At 54.2% G+C, this 25,411-nt stretch overlaps 1 protein-coding gene across 2 annotated transcripts in view; it reads right to left on the bottom strand.

Moving 5' to 3' along the window:
- Positions 1 to 25,411, bottom strand: part of Tp73 (tumor protein p73) — a 58,364-nt gene that overhangs the window by 22,938 nt on the left and 10,015 nt on the right. Inside the window, exons 2-4 of one of the 2 annotated variants that reach the window (XM_041652110.1) lie at positions 21,357 to 21,443; positions 20,847 to 20,956; positions 12,195 to 12,205 (exon numbers count right to left, since the gene is read on the bottom strand). In XM_041652110.1, coding sequence (XP_041508044.1) covers positions 12,195 to 12,205; positions 20,847 to 20,956; positions 21,357 to 21,443 — 208 coding nt within the window. Of the gene's footprint in view, positions 1 to 12,194; positions 12,206 to 20,846; positions 20,957 to 21,356; positions 21,444 to 25,411 lie in introns of those variants that run through there. The other variant, XM_041652111.1, reaches the window with a different exon arrangement.

The raw sequence follows: 25,411 nt of genomic DNA, 5'->3' as shown, positions 1-25,411 counted from the left end.
TCCTGTCTTCATTTGACTTCTTCAGTTGGCTTCTTGTGTATGGGTGGCCAAACCTGGCTCAGGATACAAGGTGTAACCCCAAGTTCAACAACAAAGAGGGCATCAAATCCCCTGGAACTGAAGTTACGGGTGGTCGTGAGTTGTCGTGTGGGTACTGGGAACCAAACCTGTGTCCTCTACAAGGGAAGCAAGTGCTCCTAACCACTGAGCCATCTCTCCAGAACCAAGTTCTGTCTCTCGTTGGAACTATGGCCTCCAAGGGAAGCAAGTGCTCCTAAACACTGAGCCATCTCTCCAGAACCAAGTTCTGTCTCTTGCCGGAACCGTGGCCTCCAAGGGAAGCAAGTGCTCCAAACACTGAGCCGTCTCTCCAGAACCAAGTTCTGTCTCTTGCTGGAACTGTGGCCTCTGCACCCTGAGACTGAGGACCAGTCAGAGACCACCAGCTCTGGGACACTGGGGCAGCCAGCTGCTGCCATGCAGAGCAGATCTGAGCAAACCTGAGCTGAGCCAATGTCTAAGCCCCACCTTCTCCCCAGTATGCAAGGCCCTACTGGACTTGGATGGATAGACCTTGGCAGGGGGATCCGTTTCCATAGTAAAAAACCATTTATCCACAGAGGGGCTGAGTCCAGACCCAGACCACTACATCCTCCCTAGTCCTGGGCAGGCTCCCGAACCTTCTCAACTTCCTGTACCATAGGACACTAGCCCCTCCACCCCTACCCTGGACATGTGGGCAAAGGAGTTAGAAGAACACTGGCAATGAGGACTGTGATGACATCATAGGACTGTGATGACATCATAGGACTGTGATGACACCATAGGACTGTGATGACATAGCACTGTGATGGCACCATAGGACTGTGACGACATAGGACTGTGATGACATCATAGTATTGTGATGACATCATAGTACTGTGATGACATAGGACTGTGATGACACCATAGGACTGTGATGACAGAGGACTGTGATGACATCATAGTACTGTGATGACATAGGACTGTGATGACATAGGACTGTGATGACATAGGACTGTGATGACACAGCACTGTGATGACATAGCACTGTGATGACATAGGACTGTGATGACACCATAGGACTGTGATGACACCATAGGACTGTGATGACACCATAGGACTGTGATGACACCATAGGACTGTGATGACAGAGGACTGTGATGACATCATAGTACTGTGACGACATAGGACTGTGATGACACCATAGGACTGTGATGACAGAGGACTGTGATGGCATCATAGTACTGTGATGACATAGGACTGTGACAATGTAGCGAGCCTGTGGATGAAACTCTGAACCTTGTTCCCAGCAGACACCCAGTGTGACTTCATGTCGGTAAACAACGCAGAACAGGTGAAGCCAGAGAGGAAGACAGCAATAGACCACGGGACTGCACAGAGAGAGGTAGGAAGCTCAGGCACTGCTCCTCTCTGGCGAGGAGGAAATGTTCTGGAGGTGATGGATGCGCACATCCCATCAGACTAAACACTGCTGGGTGGAACATTTTGTTATTTACTTGTTTGTTTTGTTCTTTTTAGTTTTGGGGATGTGGTCTCTTGTAACCCAAGCTAGCCTGGAGCTCATTATATAGGAGGTTGACCTCAAACTCCTGATCCTCCTAATCTCCCTCTCAAGTGCTGTGCTGGGATTACAGGCAGGCACCAGGGTGCCTACTTCATACCGTGCTGAGAATTGAACCCACGGCCTCAGACACTCTAGGCAGGAGTACTCTACCACCTGAGTTATACCCCCCACCACCATATGTTTTAAATAGTAGATTGTGTGGTGTGTGAATTACACCTTAATAACACTGTCTAAAAGCAGGAAGGAACTGATCCTTACCTCCTCCAGCACCAAGACCATGTGAGGGGAGCATGGGATGTGACAGTTGTCTCCCCTCAGAAAGAGGGGTGAAGCCTCCCATGTTGGAGTATCTAGGGTGAGGAGGCCCCATCCCACCCCAAGATCTGACGACAGATTCCTGGTAGGAAAGTCATGGTCCTGCTCCTCCTGCTGGCACAGGAGTGTGGGTGGGATAGAGGCAGAACTCTGGTTGGCCCAGCACAGACCCCCACCCAAGCATCCCCGTTCTCAGACTCCTCCTATAGGCCTCTGACCCCAGCCCAACTCCCAGAAGAAGCCTCTGCCTTAGTCTTGCCACAAACTCCACTGAGCTCAGAGGGGCTAGCTCTGGCTACAGCAGCTGGAGCATCTGGGCACTCTGACCTTTGTCCAGTCCTAATGCTTACCACAGGAAGGTGTCACTCCTATGCCTCCCACTGAACTGTGAGCGTGTGAGGACCCACACCATCCTGTGAGTTGGCCTAATGGCTACAAAGTGTTTAAGCACATGAAGGAAAGTATCCCAACTGCAAGGACTCTATGCCAGAGAAAGAAGGCCTACCACCTTTCTCCTAGCTCCGTGGTCCCACACTGGGATGACCCTACGTTGGCAGGAGTAACTGTCGGTTGCATTTACCAATTCCTTTCATCTGTTTTATGTTGCAGTCCTGGGGACTGAGCCCAGACTTCACGCAGGCAAACACTCCACCCCCAAGCCACAGCTCCAGCCCTCTTCACCATGTGAATGCAGTTATTCAAGTCCAGAATTCCACACGTGGTTCACATTGTACATGTGTCCCGCAGCGCTCGTGAGCCATCAGGCCCAAGAACCCCATGGATGCCCTTAACATAAAGCCCTTTACAGACAACGGCATAGCACTTACATGGAGCCTACACACATCCCCTGGCTGGCTCACAAAACCTAACACGTGGTATCTGCCATGTAACCATTAGACTGCCCGCTTAAGGGATGAAGAGAGTCATGTCTGTACATGTTCAGTATAAATGCGATATTTCTTTGATTCCTACTCATTAGAATTTGAGGATGCACAACCTACACACATGGGTCCCCACAGACACGGGTCCCCGCAGACATGGGTCCCCACAGACACGGGCTTTAACCGACGCAGACAACCCCACAGACACAGAACACAGACAGATGACTCAGCAGATACAGGATCCCACAGACACAAAGGAGCCCACAGACAGGATAGGGGTCATAAACACTGAGAGTCACACAGACTCAGACAGGAGGATGCCGTCGCCACAGAGGAGCCCACAGACGCAGGATCCCACCCACCGTGTTCCCTGAGAGGCGTGCATTTCAGAGCGGTTGCATGAGGCATTTTTCTGCGCACACAAAGTAGCAGAGGAAGGAATGAGTGAGTGAGTGAATGAATGAATAAATGTGATGGCGAGGCTGTGAGTCCAATGATGGCTTCCCATGTCTGAGTGATGGTCAGGAAGGCAGCTCTCTCTGGTGTAGCTGTCTAGGAATGAGGATAGAGCCATGGTTCTACCTCACGCTTCCTGTCTTCCAGGGGATCCCTGGACCTCGGGGAAGGCATTTCCCTGTTACGTTTCAGATCCTGGATGGTAGGTCCACCTCCTTCCTGCAGCCCTCAATGTCTCCCCAGCGAAGGGCTTTGGGAAGGGAGGTCACGACAGTGGCAGTGGGCAGTGGCAGCCTCTCCGTGCCCAATTTCTGTCCCATCCCTGATGGGCAGAGAGCCCTGCCTCTCTTGCGCAGAAGCAGAGTACAGGCCCATGGCAGTAAGGTTCATATTTTAACTTGTCTGCATTCTTCCGTGATTGGAGGTGGGTGCCAAGGACTTAGTAATTGAACCAAAAGGAACAGCGATAGCATCTGTGGGGGAGCGTTCTGCAGGAGGGACCGGGAGCTTCCAGCAGTCAGGCCCTCAGCACTGGAGTGCAGAACCTGGCTGGCATGGCGAATCTGAGGCCCTCTCACAGAGGCAGGCCCCTGAAGACCTGCTTTGGGGACACTGGACTGGCCAGCCAGTAGACTAACCTGTCCCCTTGTCTAGTGAATGCTGGCCCTCCCCTGCCTGCTCTTTTCTTGCATTTCAGGGACTCCACCCACTTGCTCACACCTCCCAAAGATGGCAAGGACCTCACTGATTACAAAGTGTAGGAGATCTCCATAGCGCTTCCTCCTTCCTCTGAGGCTCTGGGGAAGGACCCACTTCTGTTTCCTCATTGCCAGGCTGTGAGGCTCAGTCAGGGCCCCTACTCCTGCCTCCAGATAAACTGCTGAAATGAGAAGCTTGTCAGAGAGGTCTAAGCAGGTCCACACAGAAGCCCGGGGGTCCCCCAGGCCCAGAAGCCCCCCGGAAGCCCAGACAAGGCCCACTTGGCCTCAGGGAAGACCTGGGCAAAACCTGAACTTTTTTGGTTTGTTTTCCTTTCAATGAGAACTCCAAGATAGTGGGCTAATTAGGACATGCCCGGCCTGCGGCAGCCCACATGTGCCTACATGTGCGTGTGGGGTGCCTGGGCGTGACCTGAGGAGGCCTTGAGGAATGAAGGAGTCATGGAGCCAGCGGGTGGCCTTTCCTCCAGTGTCCAGGCCACTAGTGGGCCAGTCTCCACGGGAAACCCCAACATCAGGGGACAACAGCTCTGATGGGGGATGGGTTTGAGGAGAACACAACTCACCCCCAGGTCTCTGTGTCCAGTGGTGCTGGAGTCATCCAGCAAACCTTCAGGACACTTGAGAGTAAGACCTGTCCTGGGCTCAGGAGATGGGGGCCTGTGAGCCCCACCCTCTACACAGTCCTGGGCTCAGGCAGATGGGGGCCTGTGAGCCCCACCCTCTACACTGTCCTGGGCTCAGGCAGATGGGGGCCTGTGAGCCCCACTCTCTACAGAGAAGGTCAGGCTTTCTCCAAAGAGTTTCCCATTTCCTCAATCTCCGGGAGCTCTTCTTGGCCCCTGCATAGAGATCTGCAGGAGGCCTCCCACCCACCCCTGCTGGAAACAGCGCCATCAATGCCTCTGCCCTCCTTCCCTGGGCTCAGACTTCAACTCAGTTCTAACACCTTGTCTCCTGGTAGTCTCTTCATGCCCTGGGTTGACAGCGGCTGCAGAGGGTCATGAGGCACAGGTCACACAATACTGGGTCTCTAGCTCCCCAAGCTCCTGCTAAAGGCAGCTGAGTTTCTTGTCTGCTCTGAGCAGAGAGAGAAGGAGATAATGCCAGTCTAACCAGCACTCTCTCCTGGTTGACGGTGGGTCCAGGGAGAGAACTGTGCCCCAGGACGTGGGGACAGCAGGAGCTGGAGAGAGGTAGGATAAGGTTCCACATCCCTGGACCTCCGTTTTCTCTTTTGCATAGTGGGAATTAAGTCCATTCATAACTTGTAGCACAGTTGTGAGGGTGGGGCCTGGAAGCCGAAACCCTATGGCTATTAGAGAGGAATAACCCTGGCTCAACCATCAGGACACTGGAATCCAGGAGCTCCATCGCCTTGGGCTGGCACATTTCCACCCTAACATACTGGCACAGGGCCCAGTGAGGAAGGGACAGAGGCTGTCTGCCCACAAGAAGCAAGGCTGGTACCAAAGTCTGAGCAGAGCCATGAAGCTCCATGTGGGATAGACTTGCCGTCCCCAGCGGGGGTCTCATTCTTGGATGTGTACCGGTTGTGCTGACACCTGGCATGGAAAGAGATGCTCGGAATCTCTGGCTGAGTGAAACAGACCCTGAAATACCCACGGAGACCTAAACACAGTCAGACAGTTCTACTCCTTGGACTTCAGGAGCCTCTGGAGGAAATGTCCACACGATTGCTGATTGCTGTCCTGTTGGCCTCCACAGACAGCATCCGGGGCAGAGGATGGGGGCAGGCTCTTCCTGCTCAATGCTGGAGTGAGGGCAGGGCCTCCCCGATGCATCCCTTTCTTCCCCCACCAGTCACCTGTCCTGACCAGACAAGGAAGCTCTCGGCTTCCTGCCCTCACATGTTAAACTTGGATACTGTGCTTTTACCTTAACGACTCCCACCTCCCATCTTAACTGTTTCAAACCCACGAACAGTCTCGATCCATTGGTTCTTATATGTGGATGGAAACTGAGCGTCTTTTTAAAGGCTGGGGGCAGGTTATCTCCCTTACACAGTCCCTTCTGACGTCATCAACCTCGACAGCCTTTGTCATAGCCCAGAACACCACAATGGACCATGGAGGTGGACGAGCTGCGCCCAGTTCTTTGCAACAAAAGCACATGCTTTACACGACATGCAACATTCTCCAAAAAGGTGATTTTTTTTTCCCTCTAATGAAAATAATGACAGAAAATCTGCCTGTTGCATGCACTGGATGTCGAACATAAATGCAAAGGCCCAGGGGTGCAGGCTAACTTCATTCTCCATCTCCTCACCAGAAGACCAGCCTGCCAAGGTGTCCTGCCTCCAGGAAGCTCCTGTGTGATCTTCAGCTGCCCTGGTGTTATGGGCTTCCCTTCCCGTAAAACATCTAAGGCCGTGCTGTCTCCTGTGTCCCCATCTGCTCCACACAGAACCCAAGATCTTCACGCAACCGCTCTGCCTCAGTTTACTCTGGGATGATGTGGGTTGGTGATACTGGGGGATTCGGAAGTCGGTACACACAGAGAAGTGGGAACACGTGATGGCACACGGGGCTGCGAGAGTGTCGTCTACTAATGAGGCTCCCTCCAAACTCTGCCCTCTCGAGGGGCAAAGGCAAGCTCTGCTGCAGGTGTGCTTCCAAGAACCTCACACTGAAGCCTCCAAATCTCCACAGACAAAAAGAACCAAAGTCCACGCACCAAAGTGACCAATCGGTTCCTGATCCACAGTCACCAGCCAAGGGCTTGCTTGCCTACTAGGGGCACCCAGGTATCTCTGTACCCTGGATTCGGCATGCCTTGCACCCAAGCATTTCTGTACCCCGGATTCAGTATGCCTTTGGGGGGAAGGAAACTTCCTTTGTCCTTCCTTCCTGCCTGTCTGCCTCATGCTGAGTCCACAGCTGCTCCAATAGGTCCACCTGGTCTGGCCACTTCCTCGCCTCAGCCAGGCTCACAAGGATAATGCCAGGGACCCAAGTACCCAGCAGGAGACGGCAGCAGCAGCCTTAAGTTCAGAGTTCCCTGAGGTTTTGACATGCACAGAGGGGAACATGGCTTCACAGACCACACAGGATACCTGGAGAGCTTGGAGCACAACCCCACCCAAGTCCACTGCGGTCTCAGTAGAAGAGGACCTTTGTTTAGGTTTCCCTTTCTTCTTTCTCCTCTCTACTCTTCCTCCCTCTCTCCATCGCTTCCTCCTTCCTTCCCTCCTTCCCTTCCTCCTGCATTTCCTCCCTCCTTCCCTTCCTCCCTCTCTCCACTACTTCTTCCTTCCTTCCTTCTTCCCCTTCCTCTCTCTCTCCACCATTTCCTCCTTCTTTCCTTCCTTCTCTCCTTCCCTTCCTCCCTCTCTCCATCATTTCCTCCCTCCTTCCTTTCTTCGTTCCTTCCCTTCCTTTCTCTTTTCTCCCTTCTTTTCTTCCTTGGCTTGCTCCCTTCCTCCCCTTTTTGGTCTGTCTTTTCTTTCTTTCCCCCATCCTTTCTTCCTCCCTGCCTCCTCCTTCTCTCTTCCCTCCTTTCTTTCTGAAAATCACCCCGGCCTCTGTGTGCCCCCTCCTGTGATGACAAGGCAGTTGTGGCCCACCCTGGATTTCTCATAGAAGTAGCTGGGATGGGAACTGAAGAAAGGAGCTAGCTGCCAGGTCCCCATATGCTGTGGTCCTTCAGGCTCCCCTGTGCGGCCACTAGTACTTCATATTCCAATGCCACTTTCTCAGTACAAGGCCTAGCCCCTGGGCACTTGATCTGTTGTTCCATGGCCGTTTCTGCCCCCTTACTAAGGTAGTAACTCTGGGTAGGAGCCAAGTAGCGTTTACCCATCCAGCACAGGTATGGGTGCCATGGCCCCCGTGACCACATCTGCTTCTATGGGGTCTCAGAGTTCTGCAGAAACCTGCTCACTCCTGGGCCTCTTTCCTTCTCCCTGGGGCAAGCGTTGTGCTCATTCTGTTGTGAGGAGACAGGGTCCTCTCGTTTCTAGAACACCAGCCGAAGCTGTGTGGACTCTTCTAAGGGTAAGTAGGCTTCTGGAGCCCCAGTCTTCTCCCGTAGGCATGTCTGAGCCTGGGTTCAGCTTGCCCGGGGTTAGTGACTGACAGAAGCCTGGCCCTGTGGAGACCTCCATCCTGATGGTGTTTCCCACAGTCTCCCTGAGCCTGTGATTAAACGGATGGAAATGCCAACAAGACACGACTTGTGCATGGGGGGAACGGCTGTCTCCCTGGAGGTATGCACACAGCACCCTCCTTTTGCCCGCTGAGGCAGAGCCTTGCCCGGTCCCATGCCAGGGCCATGTGGAACTTTCCACACCTCACACCCGGGAAACGTGCCCCCAGAAGCTCCACTCAGCTGCCAGGCGTGCGTCTGCAAGACCCACTGTGAAGTCTGGGCCATCCCTCCACCCAGTGCAGCCTGAACCTTGGGTATCGTGGAGCAGAACATTCCTGGGGGTCTCTGGGCAGCTCCCCCATCTCTTTGGCACTATACGAGCAGCAGTGATTTACAGAAAATTTCAAACCATCTGAGTGTGCCCCAATAGCATAGGGGAGGTAGCGCTCAGAGAAAGATGTAGGAGGGGGCATGCCTCTGCCAGCTCCTCTCCCTGGGCACATTCTTGTACTCAGGAACTCAGCATCCACATCCATGCATTCCTCTTGCTGTCCTTCTGTCTGTCTTGTTCATAGCTGAGGACACCTGGAGCCAGTCAGTGAGGATCCCCCAGTCTTTTCCTAGACTTTAGGTTCACGTGGAATAAAGAACGAGCAGCTGACCCGAGAAATTAGGATCACGACAAAGGAGATGCGGGCCCAAGCAATGTGGGCCACCTGCAGTGACCCATAGTGAGATGGTGACACTGTCTTGGGACCCAAAGAGGGAGAAGACAGCCCAGTGTAAGCTGGGAGATGGGCCATGAAAGCTAAGGACAGATGCTGCCCACACACTCAGGGCATCCCATGCCCCTGCATTGCTCATGTCATCTCTTGGCAGAGGGTCCTGAGTTCTCCCCTGGGAGTACAGTGATGAACCTTCTGGACAATCAACAAACTAGCTCGGGGCTTCCAGGATACAAGGGCGAACACTGCCCAGTGAAGAGGCAGAAACAGGCGCCTAGGCAGGGTGGGACTTTGGGAAAGGCATGGGCTGCTGTGGTTTCTAGTCTGTAGGAAGCAGTCCCTTGGACCCCCCAAATCTTGTGGGATCTGGTGTAGTCCTACTCAGGGGTGCAGGGAAAGGACCCTGGCCAGAGGAAGGGCCAAGAGCAAGTGCTTGGGTGATGAACACAGCAGGAGAAGTTGGGGCTCATAACTGGGTTCAGCAGAAAGGGTTATAGATGAGTCTCTGAGGACCTCTGATGGGAGGAAGGGCAGTGGTTCTGTGCACGTCTGAGTGGTTCTGTGCACGTCTACGTGGTTCTGTGCACATCTGAGTGGTTCTGTGCACGTCTACGTGGTTCTGTGCACGTCTACGTGGTTCTGTGCACGTCTGAGTGGTTCTGTGCACGTCTACGTGGTTCTGTGCACGTCTACGTGGTTCTGTGCACGTCTGAGTGGTTCTGTGCACGTCTACGTGGTTCTGTGCACGTCTGAGTGGTTCTGTGCACGTCTGAGTGGTTCTGTGCACGTCTGAGTGGTTCTGTGCATGTCTACGTGGTTCTGTGCACGTCTACGTGGTTCTGTGCACGTCTAAGCATGGGGTAGGCATCATTGCAGCCTTTGGACACAGTAGCAGTAGAGAAAAGGTGTTTAAAAGGGGGGTCAGAGATAGCGCTAGGGTTTGGGTCTGGTTCAAGGGAGTAGAAGGTGTCTCACAGCTGAAATGATGTTGCCCGGGTGGGTCGCCGGAGCTCAGTTTGGCTTTATGAGTGGATATCCCATCATCTGGCTCCCTGGGAACCAGGAGGGAATACAGAAAGTGGAAATGTCCCCGGACAGCGAGGAGACAGAGAGAACACAGGTTTAGGATGACCTCCCTGGATCAGACTCCAGTGGGTGTGCCGCTCCCTCATCTAATCCTACTTCAGTTCTATCCTCCCTGGGGTCACCAGCCCCCTCTCTGTGATTGACTCTGGTCCCTTTCATAACCTCATAGTGGAACCCCTTGTCCCAGGGCACCATGATGCCCCCTTCCTGGCTTCCAGGCTTCTCCTTAAAGTGGCTGTCTTTCCCAGAACTGCTTCCCCCTCTCCCATAGCTCCCCCTTAAATAACGTAATAACAAATAATAAATAAACTTAATGACTTAAATAACACTCATGTTCATCTCCACAGCATCCTGCCCGCATGGCCTCCCACACCTGAGTTGCACATGGCTTCCCCCATGAATGTCCGTGTCCACAGCATCCTGCCCACATGGCCTCCCCATCCTCCTTCCTTTTGTTGCTTCAGGAACTCCACGCTTAGTCTCCAGTTCCTACCAGCCAGCCACTCTCTCTGTCTCAACCATTCAACTGCGGAAGCACCCCTAACTCTGCACGGTCACAGAACAATGCTTGATTCTCCCTTCTGAGGCTCCTGCAGCAATTCTCCATCACGGTGGAAAGCCCTTGAAGTCACCCTCACACACCCCACCCCACCTGGACCACATCCCTTCTCCCAGTCTCAGCTCTGCCCTCCTCTGGTCACTTCCCAGCACTGCACTGTGCCTTTCTAGACCCTAAGGCCAGCTCCACCCCTCTGCTCTCCAGTCCTTTCTTGTTGCATAGCTATCTTTTCCCTCATGAGATCACCCCTTGGGCTTCCTGTAGGAGCTCGGGGAAGCCTGCTCCAGGCACAGGGTGGACTCCAGACCTGAACCACACATGCACTTCTCTGCAACCTCACACACATCTGTGTGTGCGCGCACACATGCAGGAGAACTGGAAACTGAGGAAGAGGCTAAGAGTTCAGGGTGTCAGAAGATAGTCCTACCTATCATATGCTCCTGTTCATCTCATCCCATCTAGCAGGCCCAGTTCAAATGGCCCTCAACTTCTTCCTACACTGTAAATGGGCTCCCTGCATGCAGCCCATCCTGCATTGCATTCAGGGTTGGACTCCAGCTGAGAGACACCACTTGGCTAAAGACTCTTTACTCCTTGGAGAGAGAAAGGAAGGTGGGGGGGAAAGGCAGAGTCAACGGCACAGGAAGCAGCAGCAGGAAGATGAGCTCACGCCCAGTTCTTGCAGTCAGCTTCTCTGTAACTCCACCAACATGTAAAGGGCCGGCACAGCCATGGCCAGATGCTGTCATTGGGATCTCACAGCTCATCTCTGTGACCTAAGCAGGCATCAGAATTAGTACCACCCTGCTTACAGAGAACAAAACTGTGCCTCGGCATGTGGCCTCATACTCTCCCTAAAGTCATAGCTGGGGGTGGGGGCACCAGAGATAAAGTCTGAACCCATACACTGAACCCCAAATCAATATGGGGTACACTTATCAGAAAAACCATCCCTGGATCAGACAGCATCCTGAAAACCGGGCACTTCTTCAAAGACAAGGCTGGCCTGTGGACTCCCAAGTGGCTGCTTCCACCAGGCAGGGACAACAAAGTCAGATGAATGGGAAAGACGCATCAGCGAGTCCATGGTTCACATTATCTTTAATACACTCTGAGCCAAAGGCTACTCTCTGCTACACATCCTCTCATTCACTGGGACAAGGTCACGAGCAAATAATGAAACCGAGTCACCCGCCCACCCAGTTAGACTGATGACTCTGCCCGGCTCCCAGCAGGAGAAGCTTGGAGCCCCAGCAAATCCTGGGGTGCACTGCTGCATTGGGCCGAATGCAGAAGGGGCATCCATGGTCCACAAAGAGAGGACACGTGGCTGGGGAGACGGCTCAGTCAGTGATGTGCATGCCACAAAAGAATGAAGACCTGAGTTCCATCCCCAGCACCACGACAAGGGCCAGACGTGGTGGTGTGAGCTTGTAATCTAGTCTCGGGAAGCAGAGACAGACAGACAACCCAATCTAGCCTACTCAGTATGCCCCAGTTGCAAGAAAGAGATTGTCTCAAAATACAAGAACACATATAAACACACATACATACCCCACCAAAACAACATAACACACACAGAATAACAGCGTGACATGGTAGCCATTACTGGTTCTGAGACCTAGGGCAGCAGTAGCTGGGTGGGAGTCACTGATTGTCTCGGAAGCAGGTCTCTGTGTGGCCCTGACAGTGGCTCTCTGTCTCCTATTTGCCTCAGGAAGGGCATCCATGAAGAACCATGATTTGACCTGCATTCAGTCAATGGAACAGGTGGCGCCTGTTCCATTAGAGGAAAAAACAAGCCGGGGAAAAAACAGCACAGTTCTCTGCCCTCTGACTTCCAGATAAGCCAGTTAAGAGACCCTTAGATTCCAGACATGGCAGCCAGATACCCCAGAGGTCAGTAAACTATATGGCCCAGAACTGGGTATGGGAGTTAAAGGCTACCTGGGTAGCTGGTATCTGACAATGACACACTGGCGGACAAAATAATCGATTAGGATGTGGGTGAGGACAGACAGGAAGAAGGACACCCCTTCCTTGGATTTCAGGTGAAGGTAGGAGGAAGGGTGGAGTTGCTGTCCCTTGAGCTATGCCAGTATGCCCCCAACATATGTGCATGCATGCACACACATACACATGCACGCATGCACACACACATACCACACACATCCACACACACCACACTCACACCATACCACACACACATACACACACATGCACACACCTCACACACCACACACGCGCACACCACACACACACACACCACACACATGCACACACCACACACACATGCATGCAAACACACACGCATGCATGTGCATGCACACACACCGCACACACACCACACACGCACACAATGCACACAACACACACAACACACACACGCACACACACACACTGCTCATTCTGTTAGGAGCTGCAGTTCTCCAAAGATCTCTGATCTTTCACAAAGACTTCTGTGGCTCTGTACTCATGGCTCCTATCTTGGGTACAACTGGACTCTGTCATCTCCCACAATCCTTTACCCATTGTAGGGTCCCTGCACAGTGTATGTGTTCATGGCCCTTACTCTGCCTGCTCCCCTAACGGAGAAATAGTCCCATGTGGGGCAGCTGCACCAAGACCTCCATCTGCTCAATTAGCAGCCTGGTGTCTGCTTGACCCCAGGGACCTGGCAAGTCTGGAAATGAGCCTAAGTCCCTTGGGCTCAGGCCAAGAACAGGCTGTGGCCCCTTCTGCCTTCTGCTCCTCTGCCGAGGCTAGCTGTACCTGAATGAGAAGAGCAACAGGAAGCCTTGGGTTCAGCCTACTACCCATCTGTGCCTTGGAGTTCACACCCACATTGGGAAGAGCCCACGGCTATGAGAAACACCCCATCTGTGCTGTCAAGTGAACAAAGTCCCAGGTGAGGATGCTCTTGGCAGGGCGGGGCAGCCTCACGCTCAAGCACAAAGCAAAGATGACCTCTTTGCATAAGTTCCTCAGCAGCTGAGTAGGCAGCACAGGATAGCCCAGGGACCCTGAGCAGGACCAGAGCCACCAGACTCAAAAGCTGTTTCAGGATCACCCAATTCACAGGGCAGTAACTCAGCCACCCCATCAGACACCAGCAGAGCCTCCCTCCAGCTTCCCACTCGCTGCCCTGCCAGAAGCTTCTGGTCCTCAAGAGTCACCTCTGAATGAAGAGAACTAGAGCCGTCCACCCTCCAGCCCAGGATCTGCCTCCAGCCTCCCCAACGCCACTGGTCACCCCACCTGGTAGCAGGCACTTGGCCATGGAGACAGGTGAGAGAATGTCTCTCTGAACCCCAACCATGGCAGACCCTGCCAAGCCCCAGAGATGCATGGCACCAGGTCTCCAAGTAGACCGGGCACAGCACACCTACCGTGGCAAGGTGTCTCATGGGGTCACCGACGTAAAGCATGGTATGCTTGTGGGGGGCTGCACACGCTGAGGAGCTGGTGTGCCGCGGGACGAGGCATGGGTCTGGGTGGCTCGGTGGGGTAGGGGCAGATTGGTGGCTTCCCGGTGGGGTGGACTGAGGAGGGGCTGAGGCTGTCTGGCTAGGAAAGTAGGAGCCAAGGATGCTCAGGAGCGCGTGGGCTGTGGGCTGGCATTCTCACCCTGCCTTTCTCCCTTACTTCTGTCAACTGGCTGCATCCAACAACAAACCGGGGCCCACCCCTTTCTTCCTCATGACTATTCATCAACGCAGGGCAGGCCTCAGCTTGCCCGCAGATGTGTTGGACCGCACCAAGGAGGCTGCACAGGGGGAGCCGGTGGGGATGCGGGGTCACTGGCTGGCTCGGAGATCACCCATTCCCACCGTGCTCCTTCCTAGCTGCCCCCAGTGAAGGCTCTGGGCGCCGCGGCTCTCACCTATAAGCAGCCGCCGCTCCAAAGCATGAGCGGTCAGCCCTGGTCTTGGAGACCTTGGTAGCCAGGGCTTGGCCACCCTGAAGGAACAGGTGGTGCTGCCAGCCTTGGCGACCCAGGTGAGAGGACCTGCCTCCTCTCAGAGAACTATGGTCCCATAGGGACCACTCCCAAGGCCTGAAGAGAGGAAAGACACACCATTATGCTTGTGCCAGGGCACCCGTGGAGAGCCTGGCACAGGATCAGGTGGTCAAAAGCCCACACTGGTGGGTGGAGCCAAAGAATCCATAGCATTGCATTATAGATAGTATTTTTTTCCTGGCTCTAACTAAGCCCAGGAAGCAGGGACATGGCTACCCCACCGAAGAGAATTCCTGAGGGACCCCTTTAGAATGCATCTCAACCACTATAGACCTTACAGAGAAAGGGGCTCTACATCAGCATCTGCCCAGTGGTGGCCCTATGGCGGTTACCACTGCCCTTTGTCTGGGGTCATCTAAGTCTCAGGTTTATTTCAAACCACGAAGTCACTTTTGGTGTAGGTACCTGAACCCACCTTGTCTACAACAGATGTGTGTCCTGTGGAAGTGGACATTGGCCCTGGATTTCCAGGCCCCCTAAAACACATCAGTGTGATCCCCACATTGAAAGTTTAAAGATGTTCAAGAAGATGCAGAGATGGCACAGAGACTGAGCCCTTCTAGCCCTTTCTTGCCAAGTTCCAAACCACCTTCTGCCTCTCCAGAGAGCTGGAAGTAGCTGGGTTTGGGTGGGAACTGTAGCTATAGCACTAATTCAGAGTTCGGAGACCCCCAGAAGCAGTGGAGGTACCCTACGTCATACAGAACCCTACCCTGGCTGAAAGCCACAGCTCCACCACACTGCTCCTAAGTCAGATCTGAACAGTAAAGCCAGTTTGTTAAGAAAAATTTTGTGAGTCGGGCGGTGGTGGCGCATGCCTTTAATCCCAGCACTCGGGAGGCAGAGGCAGGTGGATCTCTGTGAGTTCGAGACCAGCCTGGTCTACAAGAGCTAGTTCCAGGACAGGAACCAAAAGCTACGGAGAAACCCTGTCTCGAAAAATCAAAACAAAAAAAGAAAAGAAAAGAAAAAAATTTTGTGGGGGGAAAATCTTTTGAGAAACACTGCTCAAACTGGGGTTCATAGTAAGAAGTTCTGGGGGGCATCTGCAGTTTCTCTCCTGGGGGCTAAGGGATAGGTTTGCAGACGCCCACCCCAGTAGGTGTGGCCTGGCTGCTCCAGAGAATCCTGAAGAGATGGCCCTCAGTTTCCAGAATGGGGTTGAGGGAACTGTGCCCCTTGGCAGCTCTGAGTCCTCATCAATCAACTGTCATGTTGGTTTTGCAAAGGAGAAAACGCAGGTGAGAATTCTTGCTCATGTCCACACTTCCAGACGAGGGACCTGGCCTGAGAGCCCATGAGTCCCATGAGGGAAGCCATGAGTCCCATGAGGGAAGCCATGAGTCCCATGAGGGAAGCCATGAGTCCCATGAGGGAAGCCATGAGTCCCATGAGGGAAGCCATGAGGCCCATGAGGGAAGCCGTGTCCATCTCTGAGCTCTCTTCTCCACTGCAGCCTCTGCCCCAGCCTGGCTCCTGCCTCCTCCTGGGTGGTCTACTGGAGGTGCAGGCCTGGAGGAGGACGTGGAGAGGGGAGGAAAGGGCGGCGATCCTGCAGCCACCCCTGGGGCACCTGCCTCTCTCCCCCTTCCTTTGTGGAACCACCGCCCCCTCTATGGGTTTTCTGCAGCCTAAGAGCTGGAGGGGCTCTGGCTCTCGGTGCCTATCTTCATATGGCTCACGGAGACTAAGGAATCAGAGTGAAGGGGCTGATCTCACAACATGTTTATCATGTTTATGGGGTGAGAATTGGGGTTCCTGCCCTCAAAGCCAAACTTCTACGGTTCCTTGGCAGCAGTTGGTGTTCATGATGGGGACTTTGCCCTTCCTTCAATCTTCCAGTCACTGTGGTGGAAGCCTCAGTGATCTGGGACTCCCCAACACACACACACACACACACACACACACACACACACACACACACATGGACGGCCGCATCCGAAGCATCTCAACCTTGCTGGGCACCCTAGAATAGGCTGGAGCAGTCATTCCCATCCCCAGCCTTTGGCATGGGCCCCACCCCCAGCTCACCCTAACAGTACCTGGGAGAGTACTGCTCTGAGTCCTCTTCTTGTTGGACAGGGATCACTTCATTTTTAAGACAGGGTCTCCCTAGGTAGATCAGGCTGGCCTCAAACTTGAGATCCCCCTAGCAGGGTTACCTAGGAGCTGGGATTTTAGGCATGGGCCACAACACCCAGCGACCAGGGCCTGTTTTAAAGCCTGGTCCTGGAATCTTCGAGGGCAGCTAATACTGAAGACCACTGCCAGGGCAAGGAGCTGCATACACAAAGGCCGAATTGGACACGGGGAAAACCAGCTCGAGGACCCAGTGCCTCTGCGTGGCAAACTGTTCAGGGCCTTCAAGGAAACAGCCTGGGAAACATAGGACACCATCCTTGCCCTCCCCATCACTCCCGTGGGAGAAAGAGCACCTGTTGCCCCCAAACCCTAGAGAATTCTAACTGTCCATCTCCCCATTTTACAAATATGGCCACTGGGACCCAGAAGACTAAAAGACCTTGTGGTCTCCCCAGCTTAGAAGGCCAGGGTGGGCTAGGAACCTAGGATATTTAGTCTTTGGGACCTCGATTTCCCCCTACTCATCACAACCTTCTAGATTCTGCTACATTGTCTACATGGCCACAGGAAATTAAGACCACAGGGTCTCACAGCTTCCCTCACCAAGTCTGGGGCTCTTCCACAACCCACCAGGGGCCCAGCTGTTCCTGTTTACCCCATTTTCTTTAACCCCACAACACAGTCTCCTCGAGTAAGACAAGGACGTGGTCAGATGTCAAGCCCCTCCCTCCACACAAGGCCAGGCAGGTGAGCTGGTTCCCAGCATCCGCTGGTACTTCTGAGGATCCTGCACATCCCCCAGCATCCTCTCTGTTCTAGCCCCTTCCATCACACCAACTTCACAAGCAAGGACACGGAGACTCAGAGGCATGTGAGAACTTGAACTCACTGACGGTACCGGTTTCTGCCAGTCATGAAGGTGGGGTGAAGGGTATCGTGTGGTTTTTGAGGGTTCACTGTAGCTGGCAGACCTGTTCAAGACCTCCCATGCGACAGGAAGCAATCTCCCACATGAGGTCCCTTGGTCACAGCATAAACCATTGAAGAGATGTCCCACCTGTTCAAGAACTGTGCTGGTTTAAGCTGGATCACCTTTGCCAGACTATCCTGGCATTTGGGTGGGGATATCCAGCACATAGGAACAAATAGGTACCAGTCAGCACTGGGTGAGCTTCTGTGGGGATGGGTGAGAGTCCCTGAGGACACAGGAGGTGGGGTTGCTGAGAGCCCTCGGTACCTCAGAGTCCAGAACTACTCGCTGACCTGAGAGCGAAGCTGGGTAGTATTCCTTGTGCTGGACCCAGCCAGAGGGTGGGCTAGAGTTCCCAGGGGTGGGGCTAACATCTGGGAGCTCCCATCCAGTCACAGTGTTGAGTAGGCCCAGGTACCCCAGCTGTCTCAGCACCGTTTCCTCTCTGTACTTCCCATTCCCCCAGGACTCTAAGATCTTAAAAGCCACCCAATACTTTAGAAGCTGCTGCAGACTGTGGGGTGTGAGGTGGGGGCCTTACTCTGTGCTGGTGTCCTGTTTGAAACAACACATGGAACCCACATGTGAGTCCACGGCATGCGCACCCTCCTCTCTGTGTGAGTGTGGCCAACTCCTCCCTCTGATGTCCATCATACTTCCGAGCCCCCGAATGGGAGCCATTAACCCCCACTCCTGGGCTACACACTCCACATGTAAGAGCACCCATTCAGCTGACACGTGGGAGTGTGGGCCTCTGCAGGGTACCCTCCTCCATCTGTGGCTTCCCCAGACCGGGAGTATGTGCTCTCAGTCTGAGCCCTGACCACTGCTTCCTGAGAGCCCTACCCTGCAACAGTGAGGGACCTTGCAGGTCCCCAAGCCACCCCAACACAACTGTACCCCAAGCTGTTATTTCCACAGCCACCTCCATCCCACAGACTCAGCTGGTGACTGCGAATCCCAACACTGTCCACCTCGCCTTGCTCTGGGAGCATGCGCCCTGCAGTGTCAAGCTGTCCCTTTCTTCCCTAAGCATTGTTGATCCTGATAAGCTGCAATCAGCCATGTCGTCTGTGAGCTCAAACTTCAACCACCTCATTTCAGGTAAGAAACAGCTATCGTCCCCTGCAGTTCTCCGCAGCCCTCTGCCAAGGGTGGCAAGGCCGTCTTTCTGCCAATGAGTCTGGAGCACAGCCGCCAGATGGCCATAGATGTGGCTTACATCTGAGTCTTGATCTTTCGCTTTCAGAGCGGGTGGGAGTTTTGAAACATACAGGAAGCTGTTGGGTCGGTAGCTGTATCTTGAGAGGACTGGGATAAGGGTCAGGTGAAGCCTGAAGAAGGAGGCCAGGAAGTCCTGGCTCCAGGGAATTCCCACTTCCAGGAGCTGAGCTGTGCACCCAGGAATTTCATCCATGGCTCTACTGCAAGGCATGTTGCTACCTGACGAAGCGGGCCCCTTGTTTGTGGAGGCATTGTGCCCCACCCGAGTTACCCCCGCTGGGAGCAGCATGCCCCAGCAGGTGAGGTCTCATGAGCACCCTGCCAACATGTTTACATTGGGTATCCTTAGGGCCAGGGGTGGGTACCATATCCCTAGCCGTAGGGGCTTGGGACTGTTCCCTGTTTACACCTTCAGTCCAAGACCCCCACCCAGGTAGGTCAGTGGGGTCTCTGAGAATTCTGTCCTCTCAGGCATGGGCTGGGCAGCTTGGGCCGGGGGAGGCAGCTTCCAGCATTGCCAAGGCAGGCATCTTTAGAGTCTTTGTATAAGGTCCCCCCTCCCTGCAGCCTGGTAGCCATTTCCTGTCTCTCTAGACTGGAAGACACCAGTATTGTAGACAACAAGGGTCAGGATCTTGTCACTAAGGGGTAACAGGCAGGGTGGGGGACTATCCTTCTGGCCATACTGCACGGCTGTCTTCTGTTCCTAAACCCCAGGATACCCCTGCTGCAGTATCTGCCTTAGTTGTCATGCCTGTCACACGGACACGCAAAGGTGTTGAATGAAGGTGAACTCTGAGACAGTCTCCTGAGTAGGCAGAGACCAGGGCTGGACAGGCAGAGCTCAGAGACGTGGACATCACCAGGCCGACACCTGAAAGACCCCGGCCCACCGGGGCTGCCGCTGTAGGAGACAGTCTTCTAGTTCTGTGGGGACCAGTAGGCCCTGACCCATGCTCTACCCTCTACAGAGGGGGGTGGGGCCACAAGGAGATGTCTCCTGCCTCTCCAGCCTTGGTGTACACTCATTCTGACAGTGTGAGTTAGCCTCACACTTTCCCAGCCTCTCCAGTCCCCGGCCCTCTGGCACATGGGTCCTCAGGGGCTAGTGGGAGAAAGGCTGTCCTGGAGACCTGCTCAGCTCTCTGGTGCCTCTGCAGCTGACATGTGCCAACTTGGCCTGGGTTTTGCTCTTCCTTCACATGCTTGCAGGGTTCCTCCAACGAGTACCCGCCTGACACCTTCCCAGCCTCCATGTCTGATGGGATCCCAGCACCCTGGTGGGCCAGTGGGGAGGCTGTTGAGGACAGAAGACCTCAGGACCAGAGGTCGTCACAGGCCCCTTCTTACACGCACCAGCCACCTCCCTCCAGCTCCTGGCATCAGCAGGGCATCGCAGCGGCAGCCGGAGAGTGGGTCAGGGACAGAACCACACTAACTACTGTGGCTTGCCTTCTAGACAAGAGTTCCCAGTAGGAGCTGGCGGGCTGGCACCCCTCCTGGTCCAGGAAAGAGACTGTTCCCATTGGCCACATCGTCCCCTTCTCATATAGAGAGCTAAGCTCACTGCCCTCCATCCTGACCTGGTCCACAGTGGAAAAGGGGACACGAAAGATAGGGATAGCTCAGAGACAGACAGCTACGCGCTTACTCAGACCAACATGGAGCGGGCTTTCTGGGCAATGGAAAAAGAGACGTGCCCTCTCCACAGGGCCTTGAGATGTTAGAGAATCTCAACTCCCTTCTCTGTGAGGGGTGAAGCCGCCTGAAAACAAAGGCATCTCAGGAAAAACTAAAGAAAGAAACAGGTGAAAGAGGCAGCTGGGAACCCCTGGGTCCAGCCATGCTGGCAGCTCCTTCCACACTGGAGCCAAGCATGCTTAATTTAAATTCATTTCTACCAAGGAGCTGACATAAGACAAGCTGGTTCTACTTCTTATAACTTAAATATATTTACTTCTTTATAATTTGAAGTGTCCTGACTAACACAAGGTGGGCCACCCAAAGCCCTGGCTTCCTCGTTCTGCCTGGCTCCTGAGAAAAGCCGACCCCTGTTTATTACCAATCTCGTCTTCAGCAAGGACCGCCCTACTCACCATGCCCGGCAGGTGGAAGACATCCATGCTGGTCTCCTCGCTGCCCACTGCCTCGCTATTCCCCCTGCTGGGCTGGGGAAGGTCGAAGTAAGTGCTGTCTGGCTCCCTACGTTGTGGGGGGAGAAAATCGGCTGTTAGCATCTGGTCCATCATCCCCTGAGTTCCCCTGGTTCAGGATGCCAGGCTACCCCATGGCTCCTGGCAGCATTTGTGTGTCCCAGAGATCGATCGTAGTCCTCCACCTTCTGCCGCTTTCCTGCTCCCGTCCCCACCTCACCAGCCCTTGGCTTGCCCCTCAGACCTGGCAGTACTGGGATGAAATCGTTTTGCATACATGATCTCTGCACCCTGGACCTCTCCGCCCATTGCCATCAGAGCACTGGCCAGAGGACGGACCACCCAGGCCACGGCCTAGGGTAGCTGCTACCCTAGCAGACCCTCTTCAACCTGCTCCAAGCCAGCCAAGGTCAAGCAAGCCCAATGGTTGAGGGGGTTTCCATACTCACAGAGAACTCCACAGATGCTCGAAGGTAGCTCCTTCGCCAGGGGAGGAAGAGGCAGACTGGGTCATCTCTCCCACGCTGCGGCTCATTCTGGAGGGAGAAGGAGGACAACGTGAGCATCTGGGGAGCCCCACCCTCTGCCTTCTCAGGTGAGTGAAGTGAGCAGGGCTGTGACCGTGCAGGGGAGACTCCAGAGCAGCTGCCAAGCTCTCTGCCCATGCTGCTGACACCACCGCTGTGCCCTCCTCTTCCCCCTCATTCTCTTCCTCTGCTCCCTCTCCTTCTCTTCCCCCTCAAGCAGTCCATCCACTGGCCCAGGAAGTGAGACAGAGGCAAATTTGGTTTTTGATATATCATTCTTAGATTCTGCTGGGGTGGGAAGGGTTCCAGACAGGCAGTAAATAACCTCTGGGGAAACGGGTAACAAGGGCACCCCTTGTGTAGACGCTGTGGGGTGAGTGAATTTAGTCTCCAGGGTCTTAGGGCAGTTTGTGCAAGAATAAGCCAGGGCTGCCATCACCGTGTTCTGAGACGACAGGTATGGCCAGGGTTAGGTCAAGCCAGGTGTTGGTTGTGTGTTTGGTGGGGGAAGGTTGTCCCAGGTGCCCAGGACTTGGAGACAGCTCAGACATCAGTTCCTCTTAGTAAGAGCATGGACAGAGTGCCCCCTGCTGGAGCCAGGTCTGGGAAGCATAGCTATGCAGGCTGCTGCGGAACTCAAGAGGGGAGGGGTCCTCTCTGGACCCACAGACAAGAAAACTTGACAGAGTCTAAAGCTAAGGCCCTGAGACTGTCCTGGAGTTGTCACCTGTGGGTGGTCTCCTCCTCAAGGAGATAAAGGGGAGCAGGGTTACTGTGACCCCAGCTAGAACCCACTAGCTCTCTCCCCACTATTTCCTTAGCACAGCCTCCCACATGGAGACTCCACCCAGGAAGCGGGTGGAGCAGGGGAACCCCAGTCCACCTGCCCGCTGCTGCCCCTATCCCAGCTGAGGAACAGCTCCCTGGGGCAGCCTTCTGAGCCCTGGGAGTCAGTCTGGCCCAGCCCTGCACTGCCAAGCCGACAGGTCCAGACTTGCCCAGGGCTGGCAGGGCAGATCTGTCGCTTTTGCCTGACCCCCGGCAGGCGGCGGCTCATAGAGGTTTGTGGCACGCTCTAGAGATGGCACAGGCCAGACCATTGGTCCCCAGAGAAGTAGCACAAGCTGGAAGAGCCAGTACAGCGGCCCAGCAGAGCATAGGCAAAGAGAGACCAGAGGGTGGAGGCTCACCTAGGAAGGGAGGGCGGCACCGGATAGTCACGGCCCCGTCCTCTTCAGAAGACGGACTCTGAGACATTAAGCGCCTTGCTCCACAACTATAATCAGCTCAGCTCACACAACTATAATAAGCTCAGGAATGAACAATTAATCTATACTCTTCTTTAATAATAGGAATTAATTTCCCCCACTTCCCATTTACCACAGTTACGAAGGCTTGACACAGCATTGGCCAACCAACACAGAGGGTCAGAAGAAACCTGCCTTCACCAGTTGCGGGGGCGCTTGTCCTTTCTGGTGAGGAGCCATTGGTCATGGTGGGCTTGCCAGCAGGGCTAGGCTGGTGGACGGGGAATGAATGGCGTGAATGGATCAGCTGGGCTAAGCCAACACCTTCAGACCCTTGCTCTGAGGTCCTGACCTATGGGCCATGTGGTCCTTGTCTCCCCGTTACACTGACTATGCCAGCTCAGAAGGGGAAAGGACAGCAAAGCCTATGTCCCTCCACAGAAGCACTTCACAGAAGCACTCTTCACTTTAGCCAGGTGGGGTGGAGGGTCAGGAACACATCAACAGAAGAGCTGACAGACACTATGTGACCCGAGCACACGGTAGGTGGCATTTGGCCGTGACCAGGGACAAGCTGCCGACTCAAAACCCCCAATGTGGATGAACCGTGAGAACAGCGCTGAGCCACCCAGTGTCTGAGTCTGTTGCTTCGACAGGTGCAGGACAGGAAGTCTACAGAGGGAGCCAAAGGCAGATCCGGGGGTGCCAGCCTGAGGTGGTGCAATGGTAAGCAAATGCTTATGGTCCCAGGTTTCTTCTGGGGGTTAAATATGCTGGGAGCAGGCAGAAGCTCGGCCGTACCACAAGATGAATGGAGGCCGCTGAGCTTCAAGCTTCAAGATGCTGTTTGGAAGCCAGCAGCGATGCACACAGGCAATCCCCGTCATCAAGAGGCTGAGGCAGGGGCATCAGTTCAAGGCCAGCCTCAACTACTTGAGACCTAGTCTACAAAAGCAATATTTTAAGATAAGATGCTAATTATGTGTTAGGAAATTTTCAGGACATTCTTGAATTTTTATGTAAGTCCACTTATTTATGCATTACCTATTTATACACGTGTGGTGCGGTATATGTGTACACGTGTACCATGGTGTGAGGGCAGAGGTCAGAGGACAGCTTTCAGTCTCTCCTTGCAGGTCATCAGACATGGCAACAAGCACCCTTGCCCCCTGAGTCACTTCACTGGCTCACGCTGGTTTTTGTTAGAGAGAGAGAGAGAGAGAGAGAGAGAGAGAGAGACCCACAGCGGCATCTGGAACACGTCAGTCATGCTGTGATCATTTTGCCCTGGATGGTCTCCCACGTTCCTGTGCCACCCACTGAAGGCCAGTACTCAGGATAGGAATAAGCACTTTGAAACTCCCTGTCAGGTGGAGGACCCCAAACACATGCTCCTCCAGGGCTCCATCTTGGCTGTAGCCTGGGAACACAGCAACAAGAGCCTTGGCTGGAACTGGGTCTGGGTATCCCAGCCTAGGCTATGCCAGGAGTGCTCTGTGGGTACCTCTGCCTTCCACACGTCACCCTACCTCTCGCACCCACACCGGCTGACTTCTTCAGTTCCAGCAACGACGTATCTGAAGATGGTCAGCCCTCTGGGGGAAGCCAGAGAGAACATGGGTTCCACTTCATCCCTTGAGCACACATGGCCAGGACAAGCAGAGGGAGACTGAGAAGTGACAGATGCCCAATGCCCGGGGCGGGGAGATGTAGGGGGAGGGGCTACCCGCAGGCTCCAGACTCCCAGGAGGTCAGCGGATTTTACAACTCTGCCCCCACCACAAACCCAAGACTCCTATCTGAGTGCTCTTCTTCGCGCCCTTCCTGTCTGCCAGGTCCTCCTGCGTCCACACAGAAGGCACATCTGGCCAGAGGCCTAAGATCAAACCCTGGCCTGCTCACCATTCACACAGCACCCCCACATGCACACTCTCATCTTGCCCCCCACGGGTTCCTCCAGTCTTAATGGGGTGTGCTTGAGCCAGCTGCTGATAGTCGGCTCTGCACCACTGTCCCTTCAGCTGGGACATTGCCTTCTTGCCCGTGTCTTTGAAGGCTCCATCCTAGCATCCAGGTCTGGACTCAGAGACCACCACAGCCTCCGGGAGGCCACACACCATCCAGCCTTGTCTCCCTTCCTTATTTTCTATTTTCTACAAAATTCCCACAGCTGGTAACCCAGCCTTTACTACATTATTGTCTTATAATCTCTCTCTTCAGAGGGGGGAAGGGGCGGGGAAAAGGGAAAGAGAGGCAGAGAGAGGGGAGGGGGAGAAAGACCTCTGGGATATCTGCACCCTCAGGGCTAGGATTTGGTGAGGGATATCAGGGGCTTCTGTGCCCAGCTCCCTGTTCAGCCCTTCCCTTCCCACCAGACTGCAGCCCCAGCCTCTGCTGCCACCACCAGGAGTGTATGATGCTGGCCACTACAGGAGCCAATCAAAGGGGCTTCCTGGGGCCCTGGCTGCAGGTATGTGTGACCTCAGGGTGAGAGGGCAGGTCAGGACCTGCACTCCAGTAAATCAACCCTAAAACTCTAAGTTAAATCCTCTCAATGAAATCCACATTCCTCAATAGCCTGTCTTGTGTGTGTGTGTGTGTGTGTGCATGTATGTATGTATGTGTGTGTGCATGTGTGTATGTGTGTGCGTGCATGTGCATGTGTATGCATGCAGGTGTACACCTCAGAGGTCAGAGGTCAGCTTTCAAGAGTCAGTTTTCTCCTCCCCT

The sequence above is a fragment of the Microtus oregoni genome, unplaced genomic scaffold (genome assembly GCF_018167655.1).
Source record: "Microtus oregoni isolate MIOR12 unplaced genomic scaffold, Mior012 000005F_ref0000423, whole genome shotgun sequence".
In the NCBI taxonomy this organism is placed as follows: Eukaryota; Metazoa; Chordata; class Mammalia; order Rodentia; family Cricetidae; genus Microtus; species Microtus oregoni.
This window is presented reverse-complemented; position numbering and strand designations above follow the sequence as displayed.